This window comes from Cyprinus carpio, chromosome A20 (assembly GCF_018340385.1).
Source record: "Cyprinus carpio isolate SPL01 chromosome A20, ASM1834038v1, whole genome shotgun sequence".
NCBI classification, from domain to species: Eukaryota; Metazoa; Chordata; class Actinopteri; order Cypriniformes; family Cyprinidae; genus Cyprinus; species Cyprinus carpio.
Genome location: NC_056591.1, coordinates 25,658,718 through 25,678,315, shown reverse-complemented (window position 1 = coordinate 25,678,315; position 19,598 = coordinate 25,658,718). Strand labels below are relative to the sequence as shown.

The following is a 19,598-nucleotide window of genomic DNA, read 5'->3' as shown; positions in this document are numbered from 1 at the left end:
GCAACTATAAACTTTATGATTTATATATATATATATATATATATATATATATATATATATATATATATATATATATATATATATATATATATATATATATATATATATAATATTATTGTATTTTATAATATAAATATAATATTTGTATTAGATGAAGTGTAAAAAATTTATATAAATGATTAATATTAAATTAAAATATATATTAAATGAATACTTTCAATATTATTTATAGGCTATATTATATTTTTATATGTTACTATGACCATAAATGTCTTTTTATGGGTCTGTTTATGATTTCTTTCTGGAGGTTAATGAAATTAAACCATCTGAAAACCATCTTTTCCAATCCAAATACAGTTTATTTTATTTTAAGGTGTCCATATCTCTGATGGTGACCAAACTGGACAAAACACTACAACAGTGATCATTTATTGTTCATTCTTTTTAAGGGATGGCAGAAACAAAACATGCAGAGAGGCAGAACAACATTACAGTTATGTCTTCATATGTAAGGATTACATTTACAAATCACAATCATCGTATTCCTCGTTGTCTATGTGTTCAGTTTTTCTTTCCTAGTCTGCTTCTCACAGATATCTTGTGCCAGTACATAAGCTCGCCATTCATCAAGAGATTCATGGACAGGCTCGCTGCAGAAATCAGGCCTGATTTCCACATCCTGTGCCAAAAGGTCCTTTTTGACCTCAAGGAGTTCACAGCTGCACTGCCACGGGTTTCCATCCAAATATAGAAGTTTTAGTTTTGGTAGGTTCAATGCAGGCAGGGTGGAGAGTTTGTTGTTGTGCAGATTTAACACCTGCAGTCGCCTGAGAGGCTTCAGCTCACGTTCATGTATCGTGTCAGTGTTGTTTCCCTTCGGATCCAAATGGACCGGTGTCTCTGGAAGGCTGGTATGAAAAGAATATTAAAACAACTGATTAAAAGAAACAGTTATCAAACAGTTATCATTTAACACGACCAATTAATCACATCATATTCAGTCTGATAAAAGCAAAAATAAATGAATAAATGCATAATGCATAAATATAGTAAATGTATGTATGCATAAATAAATATATAAATGCATAAATATATAAGTGTGTAAATGAATAAATACATCCATAGATAAATGCATAAATAAACAAAAGCATAAACTCATAAATAAAAAATAAAATAAAATAAATTCCTTACTTGAAATAAAATAAACGATAAATAAAATAAAATAAAATAAAACATGCAATAATGTGTTTTATTTCAACTATATGCCAAGGCAATGTTTCTGATTTTCATTTAGTAATGACTTGATAATATTTTATATATTTTAATAACTAAAATAAGACAATATAACTGCAAAAACTATACAAAAAGGCAAAAACATACCAAAATTACTAACTGAAATTAAAATGAAACTGGAAAATATTAATATTAGTCATTAATTAATATTAATCATATTCATTAATATTAATCTCAAAATAATAAAATAAAATAAAAACTATAGTATTATTTAAATGATAATAAAAAAACAAAGACTGACTTTACTTCAGAGGACAGGGGCATTGGCTTCAAAGTTTTGGATGGAGTTGTTTTCCAAAAAGAGATGTTTGAGTAGTTTCATCCCTGCTGGTTGCTGAAAAGAGACTTCCTGGATATTGTTCTGCCTGCAGTCCAGCTTTTCAAGTTTAGGGGTCAATCTAGCAGGCAGTATTCGTAGCTGGTTTCCTGCCAACTGGCACACAGAGAGATTAGGCAGACGAAGACCCCCGTCGACTGATACTAGCCCTGAAAGGGTAATGAGGTTGTGCAGCTGGGACATGTCACGATTCCTCAGCTATCAGATCTGAATACTGTCCAGGTTCAGATGTACCAGAGACCGAGGAAGATCGTGAGGGACTTTGGTGAAGTAGTTTGAAGACAAATCTAATGTTTTTAGAAGCTGCAGTGAAGAGAAGAACGTTGATGATATGGAGGAGATCCTGTTACTTCCCATGCTAAGCAAATTTAGAAAGGGCAACCTGGGGGTGCCATGTATTGATTCAATTTTATTTCCATCCAGATAAAGACACTCAAGCTTTTGAAGTCATGTTAGGGTGTTTGCGCAGAAGGTGCTAATCTGGTTATTCTGGAGGTTCAGGACCTACAGCTTCTTGAGGCCCTCCAGGGGCGACTCTTGTAGGCTGTGAATCCTGTTGTGGCCTAAATGGAGGATCTCCAGGCCAGAGGGCAGGCCCCGGGGAAGCTGTCTCCAACTGTTTTTTTGAAGGTCCAGAGTTCTTAACAACACGTGAGATCTGAACACATTGGTGTCAATCGGCTCGATCCCACCAGACGACAGAACTACTTCTTCAAGGCCTGGCAGACCAGAAAAATCTCTGACCTATAAATAACACAATCTGTTTCAAATCTAGTATAACAGGCACTAAGAATACATGAATAATAATCATTAAAACTTTAATTAGATGGTATCGATAGATAGATATCATAGATGGTATGATAGTATTAGAAGTATTAGAAAAATCACATAGTACAAAATGTAAAAAATTTACCTAAAATTTCAAGAAAATTAACAAGAAAAAATGTATTTCATCCATCAGGAATGAATGAATCAATAAATCAATGCCTGAATGAATTGATGATGATGATAGTCTATAGAATCTGCTTATATACTTCTATTTAATAAATTCATCCATTAATAAAGGTTGGGTGGTGCAGCAAATAATCACAAATCTCTGGTTATTTGAGCCAAAAATGATATCATAATCGATTAATTTAACATTTGATATAGAAGTGTTATTTAGTATCACTGAGATACTATTGTAGGTTTATTAATATTTTTATTAAGTTTTTATTTTCAGATTTTCTATTTTACTTTTAAAGTTTTAGTAATTTTGTTGTGCTTTTCTACACACATACACACACATACATTCAGTATACACATATATTCTTTCAGTTTTATTTTTAATCAAATTAAACTAACTTAAAACGAGAAATGTTGCCCTTTTTATTTGATTTTTATTCAGTTAGCTAACCTTTATTTTATTTCAAGTAAGTAGTAAATAATAATAACCCTAGTAATTAGTTTAAAGGTATTATTATTATTTCATCATAATGTTCTCTAATTCAGACTTACATAATTATACGGTTTTCCTATAATATTACAACTATTAAACAATATTAATAACAGAAACCATGCGTGTATAGGCTTTATTAACTCTTGCAAATATAATATACATTTAAACAACTAATAATAGGATAATAACTACTGTATTTATATTAAGTTCCCACGAAGTGACGTGCTCAGTAATCGATTCGCTCGTCTATCGACGGCCTCATCGTGTGGCAGACCAAACTAATCGATCCACGCTGCTGCTGACTTGTCCGATCTCGGATTTCCTGGTCAGATGAGAGAGCTCGGAAAACATATAAACAAATCATCACTCTCGCTCTATCACCTCGGAAGTCAGTTGTTAATATAACTTAAACGGCCGGGTGATCGCACCGAGTAAAGGATTAAATTCTAAGTTAATATCTGTGTGTGCTCCCTGTATCCGCGTTAAAGATGTCTGCGTCCGCCGGCGGTGCTGTATCTCCGGGCTTGGCCCTCTCTCCCGGTCCCGCTTCGTCTCCCGGCTCCGGCATGTCCATGTTCCGATGGCTGGAGGTGCTGGAGAAGGAGTTTGACAAGGCGTTTGTGGACGTGGATCTGTTGCTGGGAGAGATCGACCCGGATCAGGCTGATATCACATATGAGGGCCGTCAGAAGATGACCAGCCTCAGCTCGTGTTTTGCTCAGCTGTGTCACAAATCCCAAACCATCTTTCAGCTCAACCACAAACTAGAGGTGAGGAAGATAGATGGATATTTTGTAAAGTTGTTAGTCTTTAGTTTACTTGCATAGAACTGTATGTATCGTCTTTTGAATGTTTCAATCTGAATGTTAAGGACTGACCCACTAGTACTTAGTGTCTTATACACATTAAATCTTTATTTACTGTTTTTATTTTATTTTGCAAAAATAGAATATAAATATATTCTCTGAATTTTCAGCTCCATGCTGTTTCAGATGGATTTCGAACTACTACCAATCTACACTCACTAAAAGTACCATGTAAATATAGCATCGGCACATAAATATAGTATTGTCTACCATATACATGGTACTTTTTGAAAGGGTCAGGATTCACATGGTCTTAGAAAACTTGGAAATATCAGGGAGTTTCTGAAGTGTAATTTCCACACCTTTAAAAAATAATGGAAATTCAATATGTCATGGAAATTTCTATAGTGGTTTCAGTTTTAAAATACACTGCAAGATTTAACTGACTGTAAATTGTTTCTTCTGAAAGAAAAAAAACCTTTGAAATGAAAACTGCTCAATAATATTGAAAGATTGCATGTATAGATGTCAACAGTGCATCATTTGCATTCTGAATTATTCATTTGCATCCTGGTATTTTGTTTCAGTAATGTTCTCATTGCATAAACATGAGCTTTTCATTCCATGTAGCAAAGCTTTTGTGCAACTTAAAAGATGATTCTAAATTTGCAACTGTACGTAATTACAGTGTGCTGCTCTCGGTCAATAAGTAAGGCTTACAATGCAGTTAATCTGGTTATTATTGCACAGTAAACCCAACAGGGTGATGAAAACCCCCTACGCGAAGCAAGCTGTCATGATGGACATGAGTCTTGTGGATATTAGAGTGAAAGTAATACATTTGAATAGGAAAAAATTGGCAAATGAGCTTCTTTGGATTGTCAAAATAAACTGTATTGGCTAAAAATTAGAAGAACTCATGTAACTAAATGGCCTGTTATGTTCATCACTTCTTGTAGGCTGTCTGATAAATAATGCATATGTGCTTAGAAATTAATGCACTTGTCGTTTTGTTCATTTCATTTTTCTCTGGACACACAGATGGCAGTATCTGGATGTCAGCTGCATAAACAAACATTAAAAGTTGCCAGTTCAGTAGCAGATTTCTTTATCCACAGGAAATGCTTTGCATATGGTGTAAACCGTGTTGGCGTAGTCACAAAACTAGGGGGACGGCATATAAAAACCTGTTAAACCTGCTTAGACTGGTCATTCTCCTGTTTAAACTGACTGCAGTGCATCACATAAATGATCCCTTAACTTTAGCAACAGCATAACACGCACTAATGTGCCAGGTCATGTTTTCATGAAGTATTGCTGCTGCTGAGCTCCGCTATCCTGTGATTTTTCTGTCACACAGTTTGGATAATTGGCATCTTGTCTGTGTGTTAGCAGATTCTGGCTTCTCAGTAGACCAGCTCGGGGTAATCTGCTTTTCCCACCACTTTTCAAATCTGTTAATGGCTTTTTATCAAAGCTTACAGTCCAATTTGAAAAGCAGGATAATCTTCCACAAGGGAAATGATTCGTCTTTGCTGTGGAGGACTCACTTGTGTCCAGGAGATAACAGGTTCTCAACTGTAGTGACTCACCGGTATATTTGTGTGGGAGGCTGAACTTCAAATAACACCGTGGTGTTAACATAGTACAAGTCCAAAACCCTTAGCATGGGGTTCCAGAAAAAACATGATAATACCATAGTACATCTTTGTTAGATAATATACCAACATGACTACTTACAGTCAAAATAAAACTGCATTGTCAACCCGTAATGTGACGCATTGCTGAAAGAAGCAGGTTTTTTAGTAGGGATTTATTATACCGATTCATTTTTTTGTCATTTCGAATTATGTTTTTAGTAGGGGTGCCTTAATTAGTGTGCTGTGCATTAGATATTAAAAAGTTTTCACAGCAAATGTATTTCTAGAAATGTTGTGTTTGGAAATGAATGCCATTTAAAACGCTGCCAATACAGACATGAACATTCAGATAGATGTTCCTAGTCACTGAAGCACATCATACAAAACCTCTACATCAAAAAATAAAACAAAAAAAAAAAAAGCAACAAACCATTAAAGAAGACTGTCACTGTTTATTGGGAGGGGCTGCAGTGGGAATCTAAAGTATTCAGAGTGGCCGTTGGGTTTAGATTCACTTCTCTTGCTGCACTTGTTTCAGAACAACTACTGACAGATCATTGAACCTTCTCTGCTGTGTTGCTGCTGAAAATGAGAGTCGCTCAGCTAACCTTGGCTATCCAGAAGAGACGGGGCGCATAAATAAATGAGTAGGCTAGTTCTTCTATGAGAGGACATTTATTTATGCCCTTCATGCAGCTTCCTTACTTAAGCTGATTGAGCTGCTTTCTAATGGCAGGGCCTTTCAGTGGGGCACGGGATGTCATTATACACCATGGCTGTGGTTGGTGATGAGTGTGTCAGATGAGAGTATGCTCTTCTGAAGGGAAGCGGAAACTTAATGAACAGTTTTGAAAAAAAAAAAAAGAAGCTTGTTTATGTTTAGGATAATCCTAGGATGAACTAAATGTGACATAGTCTTTGTACAGATTATTTGGCATATCAGTCTCAAATCTATTTGGAAAAGTGCAAAGTGGATCAGGAAAAAAAACTCAGTCCAAGCGACATTCACAATTTGAAATCCAATTTTTCTAATGAAATCCGAACAGTCAGATTGAATTTCAAGTAGTTTCTTGTATCATTCAGGACTGTAACATCATATGCAAATCCTCAATTAATGTACTATGTAGGGAATGGAGATGCATGACTGTGTAATTTTATGGAATGCCTCATGAGTTAAAGAAATCTCATTGTGAAGAAGAGATAAAATGTTCAGTTTTCCGTTCTCTCATTTTAAATGAATAGTTCAACCAAAAATAAAAGAAAAATTAACAAAAATTGTACTCACACTCAAGTCATTCAAGATGTAGATGAGTTTGTTTCTTCATCAAAACAGATTTGGAGAAAGTTAACATTACTTGCTCACCAGTGGATCCTCTGCAGTGAATGGGTGCCGTCAGAATTAGAGTTTAAACAGCTGATAAAAACAACAATAATTCACAGATAATCCACACCACTTCAGTCCATCAATTAATGTCTTGTGAAGTGAAAAGCTGCATGATCTTTTTCCAGAAATTTTTATTTTTGAATTAACCATTCAAAAAAAATGACTCAAGCAAGCAACGAACTAAAGTCGTGTATCACATAGGCAGCATGTCTCAACATGCCAGAAGAATTGCACTAATTGCTAGTCCAGAGTCTAGTCCCTCAAAAAGCCACAAATTGCAGTTTGACTGTTAGGATAAAAATTTGTCTTCATTTTCATATTTATATATTTTTGTTAATCTGTATGTCTGCTCCATTCCGGATTGGAGAAGGATGGGTCAATACTTCATACGCAGACACTTCTTGAGTCAGCACAAGTTTGATTCATGATTCTTGGATGGCTATGTGTGTATGTGCTTCAGGCTCAGCTGGTGGACCTGCGGTCGGAGCTGACAGATGTCCAGGCGGAGAAGGCTGTGGTGGAGAAGGAGGTTCATGAACAGCTTCTTCAACTCCATGCCATGCAGCTCAAACTCCAAGCCAAAGGCGGACAGGCGGTCGACTCTGACTCCATCAAGGACAGGATGGTAAGCACAGCACCAGATTCCTACAAATGTAGCAGAACCAAGACTAGGTTTTATATCTAGATGGCTTGTAGGACACCTAGATCAATGTGTTAGCATCAAGGCCACCTGGATAGTCAACTCATTATGTAGTCGAACGTATGTGGACACCTGATCACCGAACATCTCATTCCAAAACTATTGGAACTGTTATAACAGTCACCACTTTTTTGGAAAGGTGTCATTTGTTGTTGTAACACTAATGGAGGAATTTGCTTCCATCGGGGGTGTCAGGGAGGTCTCTGATGTTAGTTGATTAAGATGAACTAGTTGAGTGGGATTTTGAACAAGCCAATCAAGTTTCTTCAGGCCCATCTCGAAAAAGCATTAATAAATGAACCAGGAACCAGTTTTGCATACAGGATTATTGTCATGCCGTTTAGCAAAAAATCTGTGAAAATCAATCTGTGCTGTAGGTTTACTTTTCCATTCACTGGAATTGATGCCTCAACCATCCCTATGTGCGAATATCCAAATTCCATGTTACACAATATGAGCATATACATTTTTGCTAGAGATTACATTTAACAGTGTTACTAAGTTATTAGTGTTTTTAAAATTTAGGTAATGGCAAAGGTAATCTTACACTTCTATGTCTTTAGGGATTACATGGCTGTATGCTTCAGTTTATTCAGCCATAAACAACGAGTTGGCTATAATAGCTCGGTCCACTAATTAGTACATGTGTCTACATACTTTTGACTGTGTAGCATAGCTGTGACATTTGATGGTGTTGTTGTAATAGCAGTATCTTTGCATAATCAGCTGTAATGAACACTAACAGGCTCTGGTTGGGTTGGCACTCTGCTCTGTGTCTTCCTGACTTAACCCTGCTGATGTAAGGATAACCGATGATGCTTCTGTAACCGGCCTTCCTGTTTAACCCTACTTCTCTAACCTTTGACCCTCTGTTTTTCTTCTCAATTTTAACCTGTGCCTTCAGTGGAGGACAGGGTAAGTTTTGCATTGTTTTGAGTCAGTGTGTGTCCCGTCTAACTCTACTTTTTCCCTCTGTTAATGCTGCCTGCTTTAACCATCCCTAATGAACAACTGTGATCTTTTTGTGTACTAGTAGATTAACAGCTAGAGGTGAGTGATATATTGGTAGCCGATACGTTATTCGCTGAAACCTTGGAAAATTGAACCAACTGATGGAGTTAAAATGAAAAAGTAAAACAACCAGTATCGGCCACCACAAGCTGTTGAGGTGTGGCCATTTTCTGGTATTGGGTGAAATTTTGTGGGCGATATCCAGTATTTTAAATATGAATCTGCCGTTTCACATGAGGGCGAAAATGTTTCTTACACAGATTTCGCTCAAGTTCAAGTTGGTCAAACGAATTCATCACATTGACCAAAAGAAAGCTGCTTGGTTTGCTGCATTTTTGCCGATAGACCTTTTTTGCCTGCGAAATTTCACTGAAATATCAGTAATGTGACCACACCTTTAGTTATTGTTACAAGCCAATCAATATCAGCCCTGAAGTTCAGTATTGGGACATGGCCAATGTTAGATGTCATTTTTCACTCCAGGGGTTGTAACAAATGAAGAGATGTCATTCAAGTGGCTTCATTTCACACTATTGGTGAACTTGTAGTATTTTTTTATGTTAAATCTACATTTGTTACAATTCTCTAGTATGCGCACACATTTAGTGGTATGTTTAAGCTAGAGTGTTTGTTTGTCCTGTGCTCTCACCTCACCTGTCATATGTACAATTGTGAAGTTGTAGTTTTTATGGTGAAGTAGGTCCATTGTTTCTTGTCCTATTTAGTGAAAAAACTATTAACTAAACTCACTATACACAACCCTTGGTTACTGCTGTACACTGCTCCCGATTCCAAACCCGAAAAGAACAAAGCAGAAAAGACCTTATGAACACACATACTAAACCCAAAAACCAAAACAAAATCAAAAATCACTCACCAACAACTCACCCCAAACCCGAAAAAAACCCTAAAACCTCGGAACACAGTTTAAGATATTTAACAGAGAAGACTGTTGACATGCTCTTCTGTATGACAAAGATGAATTGTTTTCTTTCAAATCAAAGAAATATAAGTAGAAACGCGCATCCTTTTTGAAGAGCATTGATATGGGGAGACTTCGCTTTGACAAAAAGTATAAAGTCTTATTTTTGTTTTCGTCACTTTCATAAACATTACAGTTGAACCACTGATGGCAGATGGAGTATTCTGATGATGTCTTTCATACTTTTCTGGACCTTGACAGTGTTATTTACTTGGCAGTCTATGGGACAGTCACAGGCCTCCTGGTTTTCATCCAAAATATCTTAAATTGTGTTCCGAAGACGAACAGAGCTTTTACGGGTTTGGAACGATATGGTTGATTAATGACAAAATTTTCATTTTGGGGTGGAGTATCCCTTTAATATGAAAGTGAAAGTGGCGTGTAGCCAAATATAGTGTCACATATATGTATCAAGATTCGTGTAGTATCTCCAGTGATTACAATCCTCATTACTCGCATATTTGTATCGATTTTAACTGGCTCGCTGTGCATCGTTACATCCCTAGATGAGTATGCATACATGGTCAGAAGGTTTGGTGCTCAGCTGTTCACCTCTTGTCTTTGTTTGATTACGTCACAGGAGAAGGAACTGGAGGCCAGTAAGAAAGAAAAAGTGAAGGAGGCCAAGTTGGAGGCAGAGGTGAAGATGTTGAAGAAAGAGAACGAGGCCCTCCGCAGGCACATTGCGGTACTACAGGCTGAGGTGTATGGAGCCAGGCTGGCGGCCAAGTATCTGGACAAAGAGCTGGCTGGGAGGTAAGAGGCTGCATTGTTCATCTGTTCTGATTGACCATTATCTGGGTTTCATGTGGCGATTTCTTGCACATAAAGAGCCACGACTGTCACAGAGTTCTGGGTGTCAGTTTAAACCTGAATGCTCTTTATTCAGGGTGCAGCAGATCCAGTTGCTCGGGCGAGACATGAAAGGACCGGCTCATGACAAACTGTGGAACCAGCTTGAAGCTGAGATTCACCTGCACCGCCACAAAACGGTGATCCGAGCCTGCAGGGGGCGCAATGATCCCAAAAAACCCTTGCCATCACCTGTGGGGCATGTAAGACACACAACAGGTCATTTGCAATTGCCTTTGACTAGAAAAAACAAAAAAAGGTACATCAGAGTCACCTTTGACTAGACAAGAGAATGATGTGCCTTTAGGGAATTTCACCCCAAAATCAAAATGAGAAAAAAATCAAAAATTAATTTCAATTATTATCAATACCAACAAAAACAAAACCATAAAAAACATAAACAGAAATACAAAACCTAAATGAAACAAAATAGAAAAAAATCAAAACTTATTTTCAGTTAGGTGCCATATCAACATTTCTAATTTTCATATAGCTTAAGTACTAAAATAACCAAAACAAAACAAAATTATAAAACCTTAAAAGGAAAATATAAAAATAAAATAACAAATAATAAAAACTATAGTAGTATATCAATAATACTAAAATAACACTGATTTATTTTTATTTTTAAATAAGACAAAATTTTGCATTAAACAATACAATTAATTTTAAATTAATATTATTAATCAAATAAAATTAGTCACTACTGATAAGCTACTACTGAATATATTGTAGAAACTTAATTTTCTGTAAAGTTCTTTTGTAACAATTTGTATCGTGAAAAGCGCTATACAAATAAACTTATAAATAATATTAATTTTAAAAATAAAATGTTAAAACCATTAAGATTTTTTGCACTGACAATCAAGAATCTTGAAAATTATATTTAAATGTTAATATTAACTTACATTTAAAAGTATATTATATATTTACATTTAAAAGTCTTTAAAAGTATATATTTAAATTATTAATATATTAAATATAAAATTAAGATTTTTCAAATATTAATATTGATATTAAATATTACATTTAAAATGATAAAAATACTTCATTTAAAATGATATAAAATATTTAGTCTTTAAAATTATATATTTTAATATATTGAAAATAAATAGACTCACATATAATAAATATACTATATAATGTCAGTCACGGGAATGAGATTTTTCCACAGTACAGCTGGCTACTATAAATATGAAAATAATGTCACAATATAAGTAATACAAAAGTCTATGTAATAAGCTTAATTATTTATATGCTATATTGTTTGTTTGATTTGGTGGTGAACTATTTTCATGTGATTCGTCCCTGATTATGTATATTTATATATGTATATTTACCTCTCCAGGACACAGATTCTCTAAAAAAGTCCCAGGGAGTCGGCCCTATACGCAAAGTGGTATTGACCAAAGAAGACCATGAAGGACTTGGCATCTCCATTACCGTGAGTTCAACCTTTGAGTTTATATACAGGCTAATACATCTGGTTTCAATGGATGAATCAAAGATCAAAGTCTTGATCTGATGTTTGCATTGGAATTTATACAGGGCGGGAAAGAGCATGGTGTTCCCATCCTCATCTCTGAAATCCACCCCACCCAGCCTGCAGAGCGTTGCGGAGGACTGCACGTGGGAGATGCCATCTTAGCCGTCAACAACATCAACCTAAGAGACGCAAAGCATAAAGAGGCCGTCACCATCCTCTCACAGCAGGTGAGAGACACACTTCAGTTTACAGCCTGGCCTATAACCTATAACTTATTATTAGAACCATATTTAAATCCCATCCTAACACCTACAAAGAACCTCCCAAAGGTTAAGACGCTCTTTAATTGGGCTTGTGAGGTGTAATTACTAATGCTTTGAAGAGAACATAACCGTTAAAGGAATAGTTCACTCAAAATTGTCATTTCCTCATGTTGTTCCAAACCCATTTGACGACTTTTCTGTTGAACACAGAAGGTGGTCACTCTTTCCAGTTTAATGAAAGTGAACGAGGACTTAATAAATGCACCATAGATGAATCATAAGTGGTTTATATGACTTCTGAAGTCATATGATAGCTCTGTGTGAGCAACCAAAGGTTATATTTACCTCCCGGTACAAACACAACTGACATGTTTACACACACACACCCCCACACTTCCAGACAGTCACAGTTTTTTTTACTTTTCTGCAGAGGGGGGAAATCGAGTTTGAGGTGGTCTACGTGGCTCCAGAGGTGGACTCTGATGATGAGAACGTGGAGTATGAAGATGACAGCGGACACCGCTACCGTCTGTACCTGGACGAGCTGGAGGAGGCATCAGGAGCCGGTCACAACAATGGCACTGCCGACCCCGCATCCCTACAAGGCAAGTGTATTAAATTAATTAACAGTTTTTACAGCATTTATTAATCTGTGTAGACTTATAAGTATACTGTTATTCATTCTTTGTTTGCTCACAATATATTAATATTGCATTGTAATTTATTTCATGCATTTTGTTATTTATCTTTGATGCTAAGGCTATAAATATGAATATGAATAAATAAATAATAAAAAGTAATAAATATGAATAAATAATTAATGCTACAGTAATGTTAATGTTACTTTAAAATACAAATTTACAAAAAAATTTAAATTTATGTAAATTTATAAATATGCCATTGTTGTATTTCAGCTTATTCTATTGTTCATTGTCAGTTCATGGTGATATTGTTAAATTAATTTTTTTTTTATCTTTGATGCTAATATATGGCAATAAGAAAAATATGAATGAATGGACAAATATTATAATATATAAAATAATGCTAACTAATAATATTAAAGTTTATTTAAAATGCAACTTGAAACATTCAAAATGTATTAGTAAAAAATCATATTAACCTGTTAATATTAACTGTTTGGGATCTCTAAAATTTTTTAAATATATATTTAAAAAAAGTATCTTATGCTCTATAAGGCTGCATTTATTTGATCAAAAATATAGTAAAGCAGTAATATAGTTTTAATATTTTAATAAAAAAAGTAATATTGTGAAATATTATTACAATGTAGAATAACATTTTACTATTTTAGTATATTATAAAATGTAATTTCATCCTGTGATGGCAAAGATTAATTTTCAGCATCATTACTCCAGTCTTCAGTGTCACATGAAACTTCAGAAATGCTGATTTGCTGCTCAAGAAACATTTATTATTGTTATTATTATTATTATTATTAATCTTGAAAACAGCTGTACTGCTTAATATTTGTGTGGAAAGCATGATACATGTTTAGTATTATTTTATAAATAGAAAGTTTAAAATAACAGCATTCATAAATATATTTACTGTCACTTTTGATCAGTTTAATAAAAGTATAAATTACTTTCCAAAAAAAATAAAAAATCTAACAGACCCAAAATGTTTGCACTGTACTATATGCAATGATATTGTTATAGTATATGCAGCAGTTTAATCATAAAATGATTTAATGCCTGATGTAAAATTATGAAGTTGATCTAAACTCACCAATGCTTTTCTTTCTCCTCACAGCTGTAGGGAAGCACTTAGTGAACAACAGAACAGAGAATGGAGATGCCGCCTTGTCCAGTGAATGCCCCTCAGACGACAAGACCTCCAAGACAGCAGAGTCTGCAGAAAGTTCCTCTTAGATCTCCAGACAAACAGAAGGATCCCGGAGAGGAGAGAGAGAGAGAGGAGCGTCAGGCGCAGAGACAGAGACCAGAAAGAGATTAAGTCTGCACATGTATAATATGTAACATACCAGATTCTTCTTGTTTTATGCCGTTTGGAGAACAGCCTGCTTCAGTGTCCACTGGAAATGGATGAACCACTGAGAAACACTGAGAGAAGAGGACATAATGTTACTCAGTGGCCACAAAGGATTGTTTGCAAATGTATGTCACCATCTTGCTTTATATTTGTAAAGAAACTATGACAATTTACATAGACGAGTAAAGTGATGGGATGGAATTATATGATATAAGAGTTGATTTCCTCTTTTATGTAACCTCTCTGTGCATTTAATGACCCTCTGTAGGTGAGCTGAATTTGAGCTCAAATGTAGGGCTCCGACTTTAATGATTCACTCTTCTTCTCTTGTACTGAAGTAGATGGATATAGCAATGAGTTACTGTTTGCTCAAAATGTACGCACTTTGTTTTTAACCTCTGTGTTTTAGCCTAATGTGATCCTGTACTTAGCTGCTCTAAACTAAAGCGAAGGCAAACAGGATGATGCTGCTTCCTGTTCTGCTCACAGGGTGGTCAGGAGGGGACGGGGACAGAAATGACACAGCATGTTTCACTAATAGTTAACATCCATGTGCTTTCATTTCATTGCTTACTTCACGAACAGTGCAAGAACAGAAGGGGAGAGGTGCCATTTAGTTGGTCCACAATAAATTTGGGGGTGGATTTCAAAGAAAAGATATCCAGGTCATATTTTATCCCAAAGAAAAGAAAAAAAAAAAAATAAGTATGTAATCAGCTGTGACGAGCACTATAAGAATAATCATATGTATATGTATATGTATATTGTATATATTTATGTATATGTGTATGTGTATGTGTGTATAGGGCTGCACGATTACGCATGCATTTTGTCATGTGTCTCATCAGTAAAGCCGGTTCCGTGATTAGCGGTAAATGTCTGTCACCTGTTTTCAAACGGGAGCGGCAGTTAATACACAGTGCCGTACTTCACTGACAAGCTACGCAATATTCTGTTCATATTGAGATTATGAACTCCCAGTGCATTTGAAAACACGTGGTAGCTTGTTAGTGAACTACGGCTCTGTGTATGAACTCCCAGTGCATTTGAAAACACGTGACGGATATTTACCGCTAATCATAGAACCAGCTTTACTGATGAGACACGCATGACAAATGCATGCGATTAATCGTGCAGCCCTATGTCTATATATATATATATATATATATATATATATATATATATATATATATATATATATATATATTATATATATATATATATATATATTATGTGTGGTGTTATATATATATATATATATATATATGTGGTGTGTATATATGTGTGTATGTATATATGTATATATATGTATATATATGTGTATATATGTAATATATATATATATAATACACACACACACACACATACATACACACACATGTACCTTTTTTTTCTTTTTCATTTTAATTTATTTTAGGGTGAAATGTGACCTAGTGTGATATCTAGGTGATATCCACCCTTACATATCTATCAAGGTGTTTTTAAACATCTTTACTGAACAATGTCCATCTAGACCTGATAGTGCCACTGAACCTACTGTATTAACAGTGTCTTTAGAGAAGATACTGATATGAACTGGTTAGGGAAGTGTACTTGCATTTTTACACAGAGATGTAGCATAGCGTGTTTAATCCAAGCCGATTTACTCTTTATATTCTGTGAAAAAAAAAAAACCCTAAAAGTGTGCAGATATTGAGGATGAGGATTCTCAACAATTAACTTGCCCTATATTCATTCTCGGTAGAGTCGGCTGTAGTGCCTCAAAATCTGTGAATTGTAAGATGATTACTGTATAGATCACTAGAAGAGTTCCTATAATCATCAGTGTTGCTTTCCTACCATTGAGTTATTTAACATATCACTTTTCTCAATCTGTTAGCATTTTCAGAAAGGTGTTTATCACATTCTCGTCATTTAATGCTCCATTCTGAATGTCTGTACGTTGATTATATTTAAATAAAACATGGGCTGCATAGCAATAAAACATTCCCTATTGCTTTACCCCGCTGAAAGAAAAACAGCTTGGTGGTTAAGATGGTCTTAGGCTGGTTTAAGCAGGTTTTTCAGCAAGGAAGCATAGCTTGAGTGGTAAATATCAAATATTCATAAGTTATTTGCTTCACACGGTAGTTGTCATGGGTGTTTGTAGATGTTAGGCAGATGAGGGCAGTCGGGACAATCAGCTCTTTTGGCCGTAAGGTCTTCTCTTATCAGTATGTGGGCTGGTTCAGGGGACTGTTGTTAGTTTTATTTTCTTGTTACTGATAAGATCATCTTGGGAGATGGTTTGTGAGATGAAATGCTTCCAAACTGCCAGGGCATGGCACCGCACAGATGCAACTTTGACATGGAGGAACATTTCTCCTTTTTATAGCCAATCCTCTTTTTTTGTGTGATTATTTTTCTGTTAACTCTGTTCTGTTTTTTCAGTGTCATGGGAAATGTCATAGGGAGATTGGGAATAAATGTTCCATATGTAGTTATTGTATGACATGAAATGTTTCAATAAACTTAAATTTATTTGCCCAGAGCTTCGTGCATTTTGTTGGGGTGCAGTTGCAGTAACTCATTTAAACGTGAGGTGGCAGTACAGCTTGACAGAACAAGCACAAAACATTTCAGATTACTGTGTTACGTTCGATACGTAAAACTTACGTTCATCTCTCAATAATCGTTTTACATTTGCATTATATGTTTTGCCCCCACAATAATCTATTGAGTTTTGATCATAAAAGCGTGATATATCAAATATGATACTTTAATAAACTGTTTTATTATTATTTTCTGACTTTTGTTTTAATATCAGGCTTACAGGGTTAAGACAATTCAAATTTTCGTCAGGTTTTCGTCTTAATGGAGACATTTTTTAAATTAATAAATGTGCTTTTAAAAAAATAATGATAATTCCAGCGATGTACAAATGGAAATCTGCTATTGTTATCTCTGTAATATGATTAAATATAATAGTGTCATCATCACAAAAAATCTTGATTACAACACTACATCAAAAAAAAGTTAGATTAAAATACCACACAAAAAAAAAATAAACCCAAAATATAAAACAAACAAGGGCTTGCGGGGCGGGACTAAGATGGGTCTGGTTTTGAGAGGTAATTAAATACACATAGGTAAACAGTCATACATAATTTTTATAAAAACATTGTGATAATAATGAGACTTATTCATGTTTCTTTTTTCTTATATATAACAAATTTTATCAGAAAAGGAAACAATGTGGTGCATGTGGAAACAGTAACAAAAAATTTCGCTTGAAGTCATGGAATACCTTAATAAACCTAGGAAACACCTTCATATTAAATACATGAGGTCACGTTTCGCCCAGTCGAAGGCTTTAAGACGTCGATTGCAGTTATAGTCGCGAGGCAAATGGAATATCCACGTTTACTTTAAACTTTTATTTATTATTATTATTTTTTTTCCCATATTACTGAAATAGTGCGACATACTTTGACAAAAAGCGTTTGCGCCTTACGAAGGAAATAAATTCCTCCGCACCAGCGTAATACCGACCTTGCAGCTATATTAAGTATTTTTAATCCACCTAGCAGGATTCGTGACGCTTGATTTAATTCCCCGCAGGTGTGCAGATAAGCTCGTGCAGATTAATTGCGATTTTATAAATGGGTTCAAAATTGTTTGTTGTATATTTAACTGTGCGTTTCAAACTGTCTGCAACTGCATTACGTCTAATATATTGATATATTATATATAACGATATATATTCATATTACGGGAGTATAATATATATATATATATGGGTTGCACATAACAGAATCGCACACACAATAACTCAAAACATGGTTCTTCCTTCCTGTATGATTGCATTTGCACATACCAGAATCGGATACATATGGACTCATATTAACATTTGTTGCAGCCGGTCAGGACAGGGATTCACTGCTGTGCTTTAATGTTACATACTTTGGGTGTGAAATGTGATAGATTTAGATAGATTTAAACAGCAGGGTCACCATCAGCTGCTGCCCCATAACTAACACTCCAACGTTACATTCCTGATCACTGTCCCACCTCATGTGTCACATCCTGCTTTCACCAAATACTTACATAATCGTGACGAATATTCACTTTTTAAAAATACATTTGCATTTTTTTCCCCCCAAGAAAAGCACCCATCACAGGACAGGTTGAACTACTGTTGTTTTTAATCAGGGTTTAGACGAGCACAAACACAGCACTGAGATTCTCAGTGGCAAAGCACTTGAACACAGCAGCATGACCAGATCCTCATGGGCATTTCAAACATTAACCATCCGTCCCCAAGCACATCCCCCCAAAACATTTCACAGAAATGAAGACCAGTCAGTAATCTTTAACAGGGATTGTCCCTTAAACAGCAGCAACTCACAGGTCTTCCGGATGCTTAAAGGGACAGTCCACCTGAAAACGAAAATACCTTCATCGTTTACTCCAATCCAGTATGACTTTATCTCTTTCGGGAACACAAAGAAATGTTGAAATTTCAAAAATGACATTTTTAATTGCCCCCCAATTCACCAAAGCTGAATTATAATGTTTATAATTTCTTCTCATGTTCCACAGAAGTCAGTCAGTCATATGGGTTTGGAATTAAATGAGAATGAAAAACAACAATTGTTGAGTGAACTATCCCTTTAAATAATCATTGACAGCACAAAGTAACATCTCTTTTTGTTTTTTAACTAAATATACATTTCAGAACTGTACATACATATGTGTACTCCTATAGACAATCCAAATAAAGACAGTATGAAATAAGCCATTTTAGTCTGTTATTGCTTTAAACAGCCAGTTTTCACATGGAACAAGGTCCAAAACAAAATGAACATAATACTCAGCATGGAAGAAAGATCAAAACCTTTGAGATTCAACAATGCAATTGCATACAGCAGAATGAGAGATGAAAAATGATCCAAACTGCTGAATCTAACGCAAGTGAACGACCCTTACACCCAATATACACTTGGAAAAGAGCAGCACGTCAAACCAGACATTAGATCATCATTTTGCGTACATTATGGAATTAAGCAAATTTTGTTGCATTGACACACAGCTTGCTTCCAGTTTAGATGTGTTAGGCTACTCAAAAGTGTTTTTAATTAATTTCATATGTTTTGATTGGTGAAGAGACATGAACATGGAATGGTTCTAGGTCACCTTTTAGGAGACGGATCAAAATAACTGCTTAGGAACTTGCGTTACTCCAGTTTTCCTTCCATCAGGAGAGCTTCTGGTCTGCTTGCTGTAATATTGTATTTTCAGCCTGTGGACCTCAATGTAATGGTTAAAGGAAACCTTTTGTAATTTTCAAGGAGCTTTGCATTGTTAAAATGTTGGTAGCATATAAAAAATTAAAAAACTTACACCATTTCACC

The 19,598-nt window shown here is 35.2% G+C and overlaps 2 protein-coding genes across 4 annotated transcripts; one reads left to right on the top strand and one right to left on the bottom strand.

The window, feature by feature from the left end:
* Nucleotides 1-378: 378 nt before the first annotated feature.
* LOC109113102 (nephrocan-like) lies at nucleotides 379-2,605 on the bottom strand. Of its 2 annotated transcripts, XR_006162821.1 has the most exons (3): nucleotides 1,953-2,605; nucleotides 1,535-1,890; nucleotides 379-908 (listed from the first exon to the last, which is right to left on the bottom strand). XR_006162821.1 is itself a non-coding variant. In XM_042778413.1 (2 exons), exons 1-2 carry the CDS (start codon nucleotides 1,555-1,557, stop codon nucleotides 554-556), a joined length of 378 nt encoding a protein of 125 aa, XP_042634347.1. In that variant the 5' UTR covers nucleotides 1,558-2,605; the 3' UTR covers nucleotides 379-553. The 2 variants fall into 2 exon arrangements, 1 of the variants encoding a protein (XP_042634347.1); XM_042778413.1 differs by having other exon boundaries at nucleotides 1,535-2,605.
* A 696-nt stretch (nucleotides 2,606-3,301) lies between these two features.
* Nucleotides 3,302-14,856, top strand: LOC109112849 (Golgi-associated PDZ and coiled-coil motif-containing protein-like). 2 transcript variants are annotated; one of them, XM_019125736.2, is made up of 9 exons: nucleotides 3,302-3,838; nucleotides 7,359-7,523; nucleotides 8,490-8,513; nucleotides 10,172-10,347; nucleotides 10,481-10,646; nucleotides 11,792-11,887; nucleotides 11,992-12,156; nucleotides 12,623-12,797; nucleotides 13,966-14,856. In XM_019125736.2, exons 1-9 carry the CDS (start codon nucleotides 3,557-3,559, stop codon nucleotides 14,082-14,084), a joined length of 1,368 nt encoding a protein of 455 aa, XP_018981281.2. In that variant the 5' UTR covers nucleotides 3,302-3,556; the 3' UTR covers nucleotides 14,085-14,856. The 2 variants fall into 2 exon arrangements, with proteins under 2 accessions (XP_018981281.2, XP_042634336.1); XM_042778402.1 differs by lacking the exon at nucleotides 8,490-8,513.
* Nucleotides 14,857-19,598: the final 4,742 nt, after the last annotated feature.